At 42.6% G+C, this 12,843-nt stretch overlaps 2 protein-coding genes across 11 annotated transcripts in view; one reads left to right on the top strand and one right to left on the bottom strand.

Moving 5' to 3' along the window:
• The window catches only part of fam13a (family with sequence similarity 13 member A), a 64,209-nt gene extending 58,202 nt beyond the window's left edge, over positions 1-6,007 (top strand). For 3 of the 5 annotated variants that reach the window (XM_047812143.1, XM_027145879.2, XM_027145877.2), the window contains 6 exons: positions 307-390; positions 1,012-1,107; positions 1,515-1,601; positions 2,643-2,842; positions 3,684-3,785; positions 3,869-6,007. In XM_047812143.1, the coding sequence (XP_047668099.1) occupies positions 307-390; positions 1,012-1,107; positions 1,515-1,601; positions 2,643-2,842; positions 3,684-3,785; positions 3,869-3,992 (693 nt within the window). In that variant the 3' untranslated portion in view covers positions 3,993-6,007. The remainder of the gene's footprint in view (positions 1-306; positions 391-1,011; positions 1,108-1,514; positions 1,602-2,642; positions 2,843-3,683; positions 3,786-3,868) is intronic. The other 2 variants (XM_027145882.2, XM_047812144.1) reach the window with 2 other exon arrangements.
• Positions 6,008-8,636: 2,629 nt separating this feature from the next.
• Positions 8,637-12,843, bottom strand: part of LOC113642390 (probable E3 ubiquitin-protein ligase HERC3) — a 35,462-nt gene continuing 31,255 nt past the window's right edge. For 4 of the 6 annotated variants that reach the window (XM_027145832.2, XM_027145836.2, XM_027145833.2 and 1 more), the window contains exon 24: positions 8,637-10,282. In XM_027145832.2, coding sequence (XP_027001633.2) covers positions 9,962-10,282 — 321 coding nt within the window. In that variant the 3' untranslated portion in view covers positions 8,637-9,961. Of the gene's footprint in view, positions 10,283-11,988; positions 12,092-12,843 lie in introns of all 6 variants that reach the window. The other 2 variants (XM_027145834.2, XM_027145837.2) reach the window with 1 other exon arrangement.

Raw genomic sequence — 12,843 nt, 5'->3', positions numbered from 1 at the left:
AAGAACTACAGGGACATGTACAGCAAACACCCCACATAAGACCAATAATAAACCATTAATAACCTTGGTATTAATTAACAAAGACCTATAATGTTTTCTGTAAGAATACATTTATTTTAACATTTATGGAAGGAGTCTCCAGTGTTAGTCTCCATTTCTCTCCCCGTCACATGTAACAGAAGCAGACGTCTACAGTTCATCATCGTCACACCTTAAAGTCTAAATGATTTGCAAACCAGTTATTATAGTCAGATTATAGTAAATTTATTTGTCTCAGTGATGAAAATACGTGTGTTTCCAAAACAGGATATGACCAGAGAACAGATCGGTGCAGAGAAAGTAGCTCTGCAGAAAGCGCTGCTGTATTACGAAGGCATCCATGGCAGACCGGTGAGTGCGTGTATGTTTGGGTAGCATCGCAACACCTCACATAACCCTCGCTTTCTGATCATCTAATGCTCATTTTCATGGTGCACCAGATTGCCAGTGGAGAGGGAATAATGTGTGAAAACTGAAGGCTGTATGTGTGTGTAGCCTGCAGAGTAGATAAGTCAGATAAGAAGTTGGTGCTCTCGTTTTGCCTCCATTACTCCATCAAGACTAACATGTACAAGCTGCAATACAATTTACTCTCAAGACCGTTCAGGCTGTCAGAAAGCTGAACACATCTGGCTTGTTCCAAAGCCAACAGAGGATATTGTACTGTGATAAAAGCTGTTTGTTATTGAATCAAGGTGTATTAGAGTGCTGTAATTACTCTCATCTGCATCAGGGCCTCAGCTCATTAACCAGGTCAAACACAGCTCAGTTTCGTCTATTCGCCGTTTTATTACAGGCAGTGATACTAAAATTAAAAGGGATTAAAAAAACAATCCGAGCAGATCAGATTTTACTGTTTGCTCATTTTGCTGAGGTGATTACAATCAGAGCAACATATAGTCAGAGAAAGCAGATGCAACTAAGCAGATCAAGTTTCTGTTCATATACTAACTCTACTTTTCCTCTTTCTAGATCACAAAGACCGAAAGACAGCTCATGAAGCCACTATATGATCGATATCGCCTCGTCAAACAGATCCTGTGCAGAGCATCCACCATCCCGGTCATTGTAAGTACGGTCTTTTTCCTTTTCCTCTATACACACGCACACGCACACACACACACACGTCTAGCAGCGGGATCTTTTAAGCAGCCAGGAGAGAATTTCATGGCTCTAGAGCAGCAATGAGATTTGAAAAACATGTCACACATCACCGGCATCTCTGACTGTTGTGATATTGTTAGGAGTAACATTGGCATTAGTTATAACAAATATTTAGCATGACTAGCATCATGATGCAGGACATAACTTATAGAACTGCAGGAGCATCCATACACAAACTAGATGCTTACAGTGACCGAGTTTAGCTGATCTAGGAACAGTTTAAAGCTGCTGGTGTAGTGGGTTAAGCTGATTTTTTTGGTTGATCCTGGGTGAGTGTTCTGAGTGGTTCCTTCCTTATGACCCTCCACAAGCAGGGTTCTCCGTCCAGCAAGCGCAGAGGCCTTCAGCTGCAGCCCATTATCGAGGGGGAACCCGCTCTCTTCTTTGACCACGGCAAGGTGAAGAGCCACTGCTCAGACAATCAGAAATGCTCCGAGCGTAACATCCGGTCCCTCCGATTAACCCCGCTTAACTCCAATTAATCGATCTTGGTTGCAGCCTGTTGATTGGGGTCACGTAACCATCCCAAATCAGTAGCTTTCAAGTGCTTGGAGAGTTGTGATTTTTCCCCTCATACTGATTGTGAAGCTTTGATTAAACCCATGCAGATGAGTTTCTTGCGCATGGCGTGTGGTGATACGAAGAAGAAACATCTTGTGAGAATCAGTTGTATTGACTTCATGCTCTATGCATAAAGAGGCTTAAAGAAGCACTCAATTAGGTTTTAATCTAATCTCAATCCACTGCATCTGAAGTGTGTGTGTGTGTGTGTGTGTGTGTGTGGGACCACCACAGAGGAGAGCCGCTACAGAAAAGGCTTCGCACTAACAAACCTGCTCACAGTATAACTCTTAGGGCAGCTGTTTATATAAAACATATTTAGACTCTAAGAATTATTTGCAAAAATAAATTCTAAAGCAATACGATTTATCCTTTAAAAGATGGGAATTTCTACAATGATGATGATTTTTTTTTGATTGCTCTAGGGTTAAAATCATTGGATAAAACTCCCTAAGAGCAGATAGTTCAAGATGTCATTAGTTTCACCCCAAACGCTTGGTTTTTTTTTTTTTTTTTCTTATTTAGAGAAACTTCCCTCTAACCAAATTTAGCTCACTGTTCTGCTGCGATTCTTTTCCACTGTTATATCACACACACACAAACACACACACACACACTACAGCTGCAGTGGCTAAGGGTTAGAAAGAAAATTCTGTATTCCTTTCGCATTGCTGTGATGATTTGGGAATGTGCAAATGAGTACATCTTGATCTTGACCTCTCAGTAGAATGTTCTGCTTTCCTTCATTAATCAAACTCTGATTAAATCAACAGTGTTGATTGCTTGACTCCTGCATGGGGTTTACCTGAACATCCTCCAGCTGACCAGCTCTGCCTTTCATTATTTAACTAATCAGGAGTAAACCATCGTCTGTGCAGGAGGAAGAGGACGGCTCGGACGAAGACAACGACAACAGGATGCAGTTTACACAGCTGACGGTGCGTCCAGAGCTGAGCATGCTGGGATTTCTGGACCACCTGGACGAGGAGGTGGACGGTTTTATTTCACCGGTAGACGAGCTGTCGCCTTCAAAGAACAGCACTGACATGAGACTGTCCAACCTGCACGCAGCCACCATGTGAGTGCCACATGCTAACGAGAACACCGACAAGAGTAGACGAGATGATGTTAATGTGATCCACGACGGGGTGGTATGGGGGGGTACGACAGTGGTACTAGTACCAGCACAAATGGCGTTATTTTCCTACGTCAGCATGATGTGTTTTATTCCTCTTATACTACAGCAATTTGCAAATGAACTGCATCATTTGAACTTTTTATCTGTTTATAGTTCCAGTCAATGTCACAGAACAAGTTAGCATCAGCAGTTAGAAACAATCACTAGCCGTCATCACCAGCCTATGTTTTGTTTTTTTAAAGTAACAAAAAATATAAACAAACAAACAAACAAACAAACAAATAAATACGCATCTTCTAACACAAAGCTATAAAGTCCTGAACATTCTCCTGGGGTGGATAAATGTAAAGATACAGCTTTCATAAACGCTACATAAACATCTTATAGAGATCAAAAGAAAAGATACAATCAATTCAATCAGTTCTTACACATATATTTTTATTCTAATTAACCTTACAGTTAATTAACATCTTCTGACCAATCAGGTTCAAGAATTCATCAGCTGGGGCTTAAATAAAAATCCATCCCTCAACTGTGATAAGTGACGTACAAACGCACGGCATTATTAGAAAAACTCACAGCATGTAGAAAGCATGTGACTGGAATAGAGTTTCACACACAAAAGGGAGGAGACGTGACAAGTCGCCAGTCGAGAAAGCCGACGCAAATCGAAACGTTACAAACAGAGCCATGTTCATTTTTTGCAACATTTGTTTACATATTGACCTTTATATGACGTGAAAGAACAGGAAGAAACGTTCTCCTTCTTTCACAAACACAGACAGGAACTGGTGGAGCAGCTCCAGGAAGCTCGAGAGGAAAAGAAAAGAATCCGAAAAAACCTGCGTGAATTCGAGGACCAGTTCTTCAGGCAAAACGGCAGGTAAAAGAGAAACCACTTCGGTAGAACGTCTTACTGCATCTTCCGATCAGATCGTCTTAGCTAACCATGCTCTGGGTCCACAGAAACGTGCAGAAGGAAGATCGTTCGCCCTTGGCGGTGGAATACAACGAATACAAGCACATCAAGGCCAAGCTGAAGCTGCTGGAAGTCCTGATCAGCAAACGAGACTCCTCGAAGTTCATCTAGCATCCAGCTTCAAAGAGATGAAGCACAAAGACTAGCAGACTCTGCTCATGCTAAAAGCTAAATAAGCTCGTTCGAAAGCCCTCCTGTCGAAGTCGCACATCGGGTGGGTTTTTTTTTTCCCCACCTCTCTCAAGCCATCTGTAGCTCTCAGGCAGATTTGGCTGAAGAAGATACCCCCCTCCCTTCCCTTCTCCTCCTCCTCCTCCCTGTTGGATTTCACCACCAATAGAGAAACTAGTCACTTTCATCAAGCAAGTGATGGCACATCCTGCACACTCATGGTGTCGCTCTATACGTACAGTACGTCTAACAGAGTCCAACCCTTCTGTGAGCGTCTGTTTCATCAGAGAAGAAGTTCACAGGGTAGAAAACCTGTTTAGTTTCAAATCACATGATCATAGATTTGGGGATGATTGCTGCTGCACTGCCAGTCATACGTTTTTAAAACCACTGGAGGTTTTAGATTTAGAGGGGGGGCAAAGACACAATGCCATTTTTTATTTTTTTTTGCTTTCTTTATTTAGAAAAGGCGTTTTTTTTTTTTTTTATGGCGTTTTATTCGCTCCAAACTCACATCCTATCTTAGTGGCAGAAAAGCATGATCCAGGGTTTTGAATTAAGAGAGAGAGAGAGAGAGAGAGAGAGAGAGAGAGAGAGAGAGAGAGAGGGTGTTAGGAAATCAAACAACGAACCTTCCTGCGTAAAAAGCAGCTCACAACAAAAGACAAAACACAGAAATCATGCGCTAGCCTTCACTTTTCCTGCTTTCTCACGTGCAGCATTTTATCTGAATCAGACCCTGGTGTGTGGGTTTTTTGTTTTGTTTTTTTTTTTTAAACCATGAATGATTTTTTTTTGTTTTATTATTCTTATATATATATTTTTTTTTTTTATTTCAGTGAGAATTCACGTGTAGATCACAACACAATCGCTCTGAGAGAGAGAAAGAGCATCTGTGTGAGTCGATCTCATCCAGCACACAAGTGAATTCTTATTAGTGTTGACTGAAGGAAAGGAGGAAGAAAAAAAAAAAAAGACAAAGCGATTTTAAATCAACGTATTAGTTTGTCTCATAATGATCTGATCCTTTATTCAGTGCAGGCTCAATAATGCTTCATTTAATACCACACACCCAACCAAAACACCCTCCTTTAGATAATCACAAAAACCCCGAACATATTAATTACTCTCTGATTTCCAATCAGCACCAGAACGAATAAGTGAAAACGCATTCATGTTCACAGACATTTGACTGGCATTGTTTTTTTTCCCCTAATATTTTTTTTAATTCCAAAGAGGGATTCTGTATCTGAAATCAGCTGAGAGAAGGTTAAGACAGTTATGGGAACTTCAGGGAAACAAAACACCATTTGACCATTTTACGATCCTTCTTTTTTATGACGGTGCCATATTTCATACACGTCTACGTGACGTAGGAATCCAGTCGCATCTGTAGGCTGACGATCTCTGACGTATCCTTTCACGCTTTCTCAGTGCGGTAATTTGCTCGTTGTAGCCAAAGCAATTTATTTAGTGAGAATCAGTTTGTACCTTTTTTTTTCCTGAGTCTTTTTATAAGTCACGAGGCGAAAACGCACATCATCTCGATCAGAGATAACCAGCGAAGCTGACGTTTTGCGTGTGTATTTTTTCCTTTTATTATTGCCGGCGCTAACCAGCTTTTATTGTATAGTCACTGTGTAACAATGACAATGACACGGGCCAACAAGCGTCACAGCAACCTGACTGCTTTCTTATTGAGAGAGGGAGAGAGAGAGGGGGAGAGAGACAGGGAGAGAGAGAATGAATAGGTTTGATTAATATAGATCCAGAGTTTAAACTAAGCATGTTATTCTCTCCTGTTTTTCTCGTAAACAGATATTTTGCAGTGTGACCTTCGTTTTTACTGAACGTGAACACTGATGGTTTATCATGAATAAGAGTGTGTACATTTTAGTACATGATTTATTTGTATTTTGTACATATGACTTAAAGCAAAACCTATTTTTACTGAACTCACTGGTGTTGTGTCTTTTTTCTCTCCACATACGGTCTTTAGCATATTCTAAATATTTCAAAGAAATATCACTTTCTCTTCCACACACTGGTTAGGGTGCATGCTCACAGCCTCACACACTAGTTAGGGTTCACACTCACACCTTCACGCACTGGATAGGGTGCATGCTCACAGCCTCACACACTAGTTAGGGTTCACACTCACACCTTCACGCACTGGATAGGGTGCATGCTCACAGCCTCACACACTAGTTAGGGTTCACACTCACACCCTCACGCACTGGTTAGGGTACATGCTCACAGCCTCACACACTAGTTAGGGTTCACACTCACACCTTCACGCACTGGTTAGGGTGCATGCTCACAGCCTCACACACTAGTTAGGGTTCACACTCACACCCTCACGCACTGGTTAGGGTACATGCTCACAGCCTCACACACTAGTTAGGGTTCTCACACTCACCCTCACGCACTGGTTAGGGTCGATGATCACATCCTCACGCAAAGGGTTCACGCTCACACCCTCATGCACTGATTAGGGTTCATGCTCACACACACACACACACACACACACACACACACACACACACACACACACACACACACACACACACACACACACACACACACACACACACACACACACACTCACTCTCTCTCATACTCACACACATACTCTTGCGTATGCAAGTCAAAGTAGCCAAACTACCAACAGACCCTGAGCACATGGACTACTTTATCCGGGAGAGGAGGCTGGATTCACCTGGGAAGATTACACCATATTTAGCTTCTATAAAATGCTCAGCATTCATAACCACATCACCCGAGCAGGAATGCAAAGGGCACAGTTGCCCCTTTTTCACCGAGGAAGTTCGAGTGCTGGTTCGGAGCCAGAGCCTAATTTAGAACCAGTTCTTTCTGTTTCGACAGCCAAAGCACCGGCTCTGAACCAGAAAAAGTGGTTCTTAAGTAGCACCAAAACGTTGCTGGTCTAGACTTAAGAACCGCTTGGGGCGGGAGCTGGGGGCGGGGCTACTGTTAGCACATTTGATAATGTACCTTAAGTATACTAATGTTTAATACACTTTTACTTTACCGCGATATAATCACTTATTAGCACACATGATAGTGGGTAGCTACATGCTAAGGCTAAATTTTTTTCTGTGTTAACGATAACGTTATGTACTTTATCGATTACAACCTCCGTTTATACAGATTACACAGAGCTGCACGTACACGTCGGATTCGCCGCGTTTGGATGCCAATGTAGGTTCACAAAGCCATGAGCATTAACAGTAAAGCAACATCCGCCATTGTTGTTGTGTTTGTGTTTGCCGCTGCTGCGCTAACGTTGCTGGGACACGTGACACGTATACAGTGATGTCACACTCGGCGCTGTGACGGCTCTCTAACCGGTGGAAAGGCAAACCGGTTCTTAGAAGGTTCGCCAGTGGAACCAACTTTGAACCAGCACTAGCGCTAGCTCTGAACCAGCACCCGGTTCTTTTTGGTGGAAAAGAGGCAAGTGTGTCTTTCTTTTCTCTGGTTTTGGGAATTAGGAGTTTTAGAGGCCGACAGCATATATTAAGTTCCTTGCACGAGTTAATTCTACACATTAAGGTCATGAGACCCAAACAAATCAAGCACCTATAATAATAAAAGTCAAAACAACCCATCAGAGGACACGGCCACTATGATGACGTTCCCAGCTCTGTGATTTAGAGACAGATCGCTTATCTGTTCGACTCACTCCTAATCATACACTCATCACTGCCTCTGGCAACATTACTGTAACAGCCATACATCTGGGAAGCTTTTAATGTCCAAACTATAATAATGACCTTTAAAGATTAGAAAGGAAAAACACACAGAGTGAGAGATGGGGAAGTAAGAAGGACAGAGTGTGTAAGAGTGAAAGAAAGAAAATAAGTGCAATGTGGTAAGAAGGAAAAAAAGAGATTGATACAAAGAGTATGTGTGTGTGCGCAATGGGGTAAGAATGAAAGAGAGAGAAAAAGTGAGAGTTAGAAAAGGGGAAGTAAGAAGGACAGGGTGTGTAAAAAAAAAAGTAAAAGTAAGTGCAATGGGGTAAGAAGGAAAGAGAGAGAGAGAGAGAGAGAGAGAGAGAAATCACAGCACAGAACACGTGACACGTTGGGAGGTGGAATTCTCATTTTAATTTAAATGCTCTGAAAGGAAAACAAAAATAGATAAAACAATATATTCCATTTGAGAGAGAGATATAAAAGTAAATATACTTTACTAAAAGAATGCAGCAGCAGCAGCCACTAAGAAGCCCTTGTTTGCTGAAGTTTGACAGTAAGGTATGGGACAGAAAGGCTTGGTGTCGTTTGGTTCAGTGTGGATGAATGAACACTGAGGACACACTGAACACAGCCCCAGAGTGTCTACAACTCCTCTCGTGTAGCTTCTGCCTCTTCATCATCATTATCCGGCTTCATTTTGTGTGTGTGTGTGTGTGTGTGTGACACTTCACACACACAGTCATACTGATCCAAGACTTTGATGTCAGAGCGTTGTGGCTGTAGAAAGTTAATCCCTTTTAATCGCCCTATTCTGCGTCCCTGCACGTTCCTCAGATACGATATACGATAAAGCTAACAAAACTCAAATTTAGATGCAAACAAAGAAAGAAAAAAAAAAGAAAGAAAAAAGGTTTATATAAGAGAGCAGCGGTGGTGCGGTACACCTCCAGTCCAGCACGGGACTCTGACATCCTGCTCCAACACTCTAATCACGACAGGACAACATCCTTAATTTGTCAATCATTGTGGTAAAAGCACCCAAAGTGGGCGGAGCTTCACTGAGTCATGAACGTGCAATTGGCTGATTAAATGTAGATTAAACTCCACCCCTGATAAACCAGAGACACGGTTCAGTTGGATAAACCTCTTGTTTTAAAATCTATTACGTTTGATTTGAGATTTTGTGTCGGATATTTAGTTTCGTTCGTGCTGTACGTCCTGTGGAAGCTCCGCCTTCCACGTCGTTACCTGAGGGTACGAAATGTATCACATTTCCTTTCTTCCTCGTGTTGCTTCTACTACTACTTGGCTAAAATGTCCAGTACGCAATACGAGTGACTGCTCAGGACATTAAAGGACTCTGATCGCTGGAGTGTTGGAGCAGGAAACTCCGCCCTGGAGACTGGACATGCACGGGACCAGCGTTCGGCTCTGTTGTGCATAGGCAGGCATTCGAATCAAAACTATTCACACACACATCAGCCATTTATTGCTGGAGCTCCTTCCTCCAACACAAAATCAGCTCCGTCAGTCAACGCGGCTTTCAAACGCTCAGCTTTCGTTCTTTTTTTCAGCTAACCATAAATAACATTGTTGGGTTTAACCATATACATATTTATCGTGGCTCTAAACAGTCATTAGCAGGCTCAGCTTTCCCTCTGGAGGTCACGCTTGCATGCACGCTAAAGTGAGAAGAAAGAAAAGCTTCCTCCTAGGCGTTCCTCGCTAGTGGCTCGTCTTAAAGGCAAAATCGGAAACGGACCCGCAAGAAGTCCCCGGTCGAGTTACGAAGAAGCAGAGACGGTTAATAGACTTTCACGTCTGGATAATGGCTTGTTCCGTTCTCCGTCACTTCAGCAGCAGGTCTGAAAAGCTCAGAGGACAAGGACTTGGATCTGGGGGGGGGGTTTTTGAGTTCTTTCTTTTCTACCAAGCACAAATGCCAAAAAAAAGAAAAGAAAAAGAAAGTCGGAAAAAAACTCCGACCAAAAATATTTCCTGTCTCTGTTCAGAACGGCAAACTTGTCCACCGAGCCCAATAACGATCCTGACGCTGACCCCGGTATTCGGAAAGGAACAGGAAAGTAAAAAGCGGTCCAAATAATAACACTCTTTGAAAGTTTAAAAAAAAAAAACACGAATAAAAGATTTATTCCCATCAGAGCTCAGAGTTCAGTCTGTATACTGTCAAACTCGCACTGTCGGAGGCGCTCTGCGTGGGGGATCAGACGTCTTCCGTCCCCGGTGAAAGTGCAAGTGTGTGTGTGTGTGTGTGTGTGAGAGAGAAAGAAAGAGGCTCTCACACCAGGCTGAAGCCTTCGTACTGCTCGACGGCACGTGTGAGCCTTGAGTGCAGCGTCTCTTTGCTCCTGTAGCACGGCAGGTCCAGCAGGTTGTAGCAGGTGTGAGCAACGGGCAGGAAGTGCTCATCCGCCGATGTGGACTGGATGATGATGCGCAGGCTGGACATGCCGTGGATGGGGATCCGGTCGCTGCCTGTGAGGAACCCTGAGCCGAGAGTAAGGAGAGAGAGAACGTTAGTCTCAACAGTGCTTCAGTTCTAAAGTATTAAGTAGTTTGTTAGAGTTACAGCTCATTGTTTCCCCACACGGTGTCTGATCATCGTGAGCAGGATTTCACATGAATTAAACACAAAAAATCCTAACAAACGGGAGGACGAGGTCTTGTTTTTAGACCCGCACCAAACAGAAGCCCGACCGGGATTACTCATGATTCTTACATTAAGTTTAACCGACCCAAAAAGACCAAAGTTCTTTATTTTCTATTTGATTTTAAGACTGAAACTCGTAAGTTCATAAAGTTTGTTCCCTCCCGAATCTCTCACGAAGACCAAAGCCACGACAGGAATCCAGAAGTCATCGAGAAGTAGAAAGTCTCTAGTGTCCGAGTTTAAGCATTTTTTTTTTCTTCTGGATTTTATTTGTGGTCGTTCTGACTGCTACAGGTCCACTGGTTAAAGATGGACAAGAAGACAGAGGGCTAATGGGGTAAGTCAGATATGACCATGTTATATAACAAGCCCTAGTTGTAGTGTATTGAAGCGTGCAGTGTGAACGGCTCTCTGCACTCGTATGTAGACGTTTGAACATGATTAGCTCACTGGGACGAGGCGTCTGTCTGGAGAACTGTGCTGTGTAAACATGGTTGTTTCTTCTTTTCCCTTTCTTCTTTCCTTCTTTTTCCTTCCTTCTTTTCTTCATGTTCCTTTTGCCTCCCTTCCTTCTTTAATTTTCCTTAATTGTTTTCCCCTTTCTTTCTTTCCTTCCTTTTTTCCCCTCTTTCTGTCTCTTTCCTTCCTTCCTTCATGTTCCCTTTTTCTTTCCTTATTTTCTTCTCTTCCCTTCATTCTGTGCTGAGTAAACATGGTGGGTGGTTTACAATCGGACGCCCTTCCTGTGTTAGTACATTTTGGATATGTCTGGCTAAAGCGGGCTACGCTTTATAATTAGACGCCTAGAAGCCGTTGCTTTCCTGCTTGTTAACGTGCTTAGGGGAAACGTCATCAAAACCCGGTGAGTAGTGACCACAAACGCTTAACGAGATGAAGAGTGCGCTTCTGTTCTGAACTGAAGAAGTAGTGAAGTGTGGAATGTTGGACACTTTCTGCACTTTACATTTGCAGGTTTGCTTAAGCGTTACATCTTTTACGTTATAGTACGATTGATTTTTCAACGTTTTAAAAATATCCTGCTAAAGCTAGCGTACGTCACCATACGTCATTTTAAATTCATTTACCATGGTTAGTGTTCCATTTGTATCATGTGATATATTTATTTGGGGATTTTGTTAAATAAATAAATAAATAAATAGATAGATAGATAGATAAATAAATAAATAAATGCTTTACTGCTCTCCATGTCTGTAAAGAATGGTTATTTACGTTACTGTGACCTTTCGCTCACCTCCAGTCTGACCTTTCTCCTCTGACCTCCTTCATCAACAAAAAGCGAAATCTTTTTTCTTTGTTTTTCACATCATTCCTCTAAACCTCAGTCGGTGAAATTTCTGAAATCCTCAGACTTTCAGACCCCCGTGAACAAGATTCAGGCCAAAAGCTTCCCGCACTTTTTTTTTTAGCTTCTCACGTGTAAACTATAACCTGTTTCCCTGCAGTCCTAACAAGGGTGTGGGTCTGAATACTGAACCGCACGCTACTGCTGGAGTAATAACTCACAGAGCACAGCGACACTTACGTAAGAACTGTTTCTTTTTCTCCAAGGGAAACTCGTGGAACACCTCCCAAAACATCTGCACTGTGGGGTGAGAGGCCGAGAACTCGCCTTTGTAGCTCGCGTTCTGCAGAACAACACAAAGCAGCTGTGTGAAACAGCAGCACAGCGAGAAACCAGCTCACAAACATCAGGAATATAACTGTGGTGGTATCTAATGCACAAGATGCTTTTTAAAGCGAACAAGCTTATCAGCTTTTGTGTGTGTGTGTGTGTGTGTGTGTGTGTGTGTGTGTGTGTGTGTGTGTGTGTGTGTGTGTGTGTGTGTGTGTGTGTGTGTGTGTGTGTGTGGAGACAATTTCTACATTATGTGTCTCAATGACTGAGTGAGAGAGACAGAGCGAGAGAGAGAGACAGAGAGAGTGAGAGAGAGATAGAGTGAGTGAGAGAGAGACAGAGATAGACAGAGATAGAGAGACAGAGAGAGAATGAGAAAGAGATAGAGTGAGTGAGAGAAAGAGAGAGAGACAGAGAGAGAGTGAGAGAGAGACAGAGAGTGAGTGAGAGAGAGAGAGAGAGAGAGTGAGAGAGAGAGATAGAGTGAGTGAGAGACAGACACAGAGAGAGAGGGAGAGAGAGAATGAATAGGTTTGATTAATATAGATCCAGAGTTTAAACTAAGCATGTTATTCTCTCCTGTTTTTGTCATAAACAGATATTTTGCAGTGTGACCTTCGTTTTTACTGAACGTGAACACTGATGGTTTATCATGAATAAGGGCGAGAGAGAGAGAGAGAGAGAGAGAGAGGTGGAGTTACCTAACCAGCAGTCTGGTACACTGATTACCCAGCATGCTCTCTGCTTCAGACTACAATGACT

Source organism: Tachysurus fulvidraco, chromosome 4 (assembly GCF_022655615.1).
Source record: "Tachysurus fulvidraco isolate hzauxx_2018 chromosome 4, HZAU_PFXX_2.0, whole genome shotgun sequence".
Lineage (NCBI taxonomy): Eukaryota > Metazoa > Chordata > Actinopteri > Siluriformes > Bagridae > Tachysurus > Tachysurus fulvidraco.
This window is presented reverse-complemented; position numbering and strand designations above follow the sequence as displayed.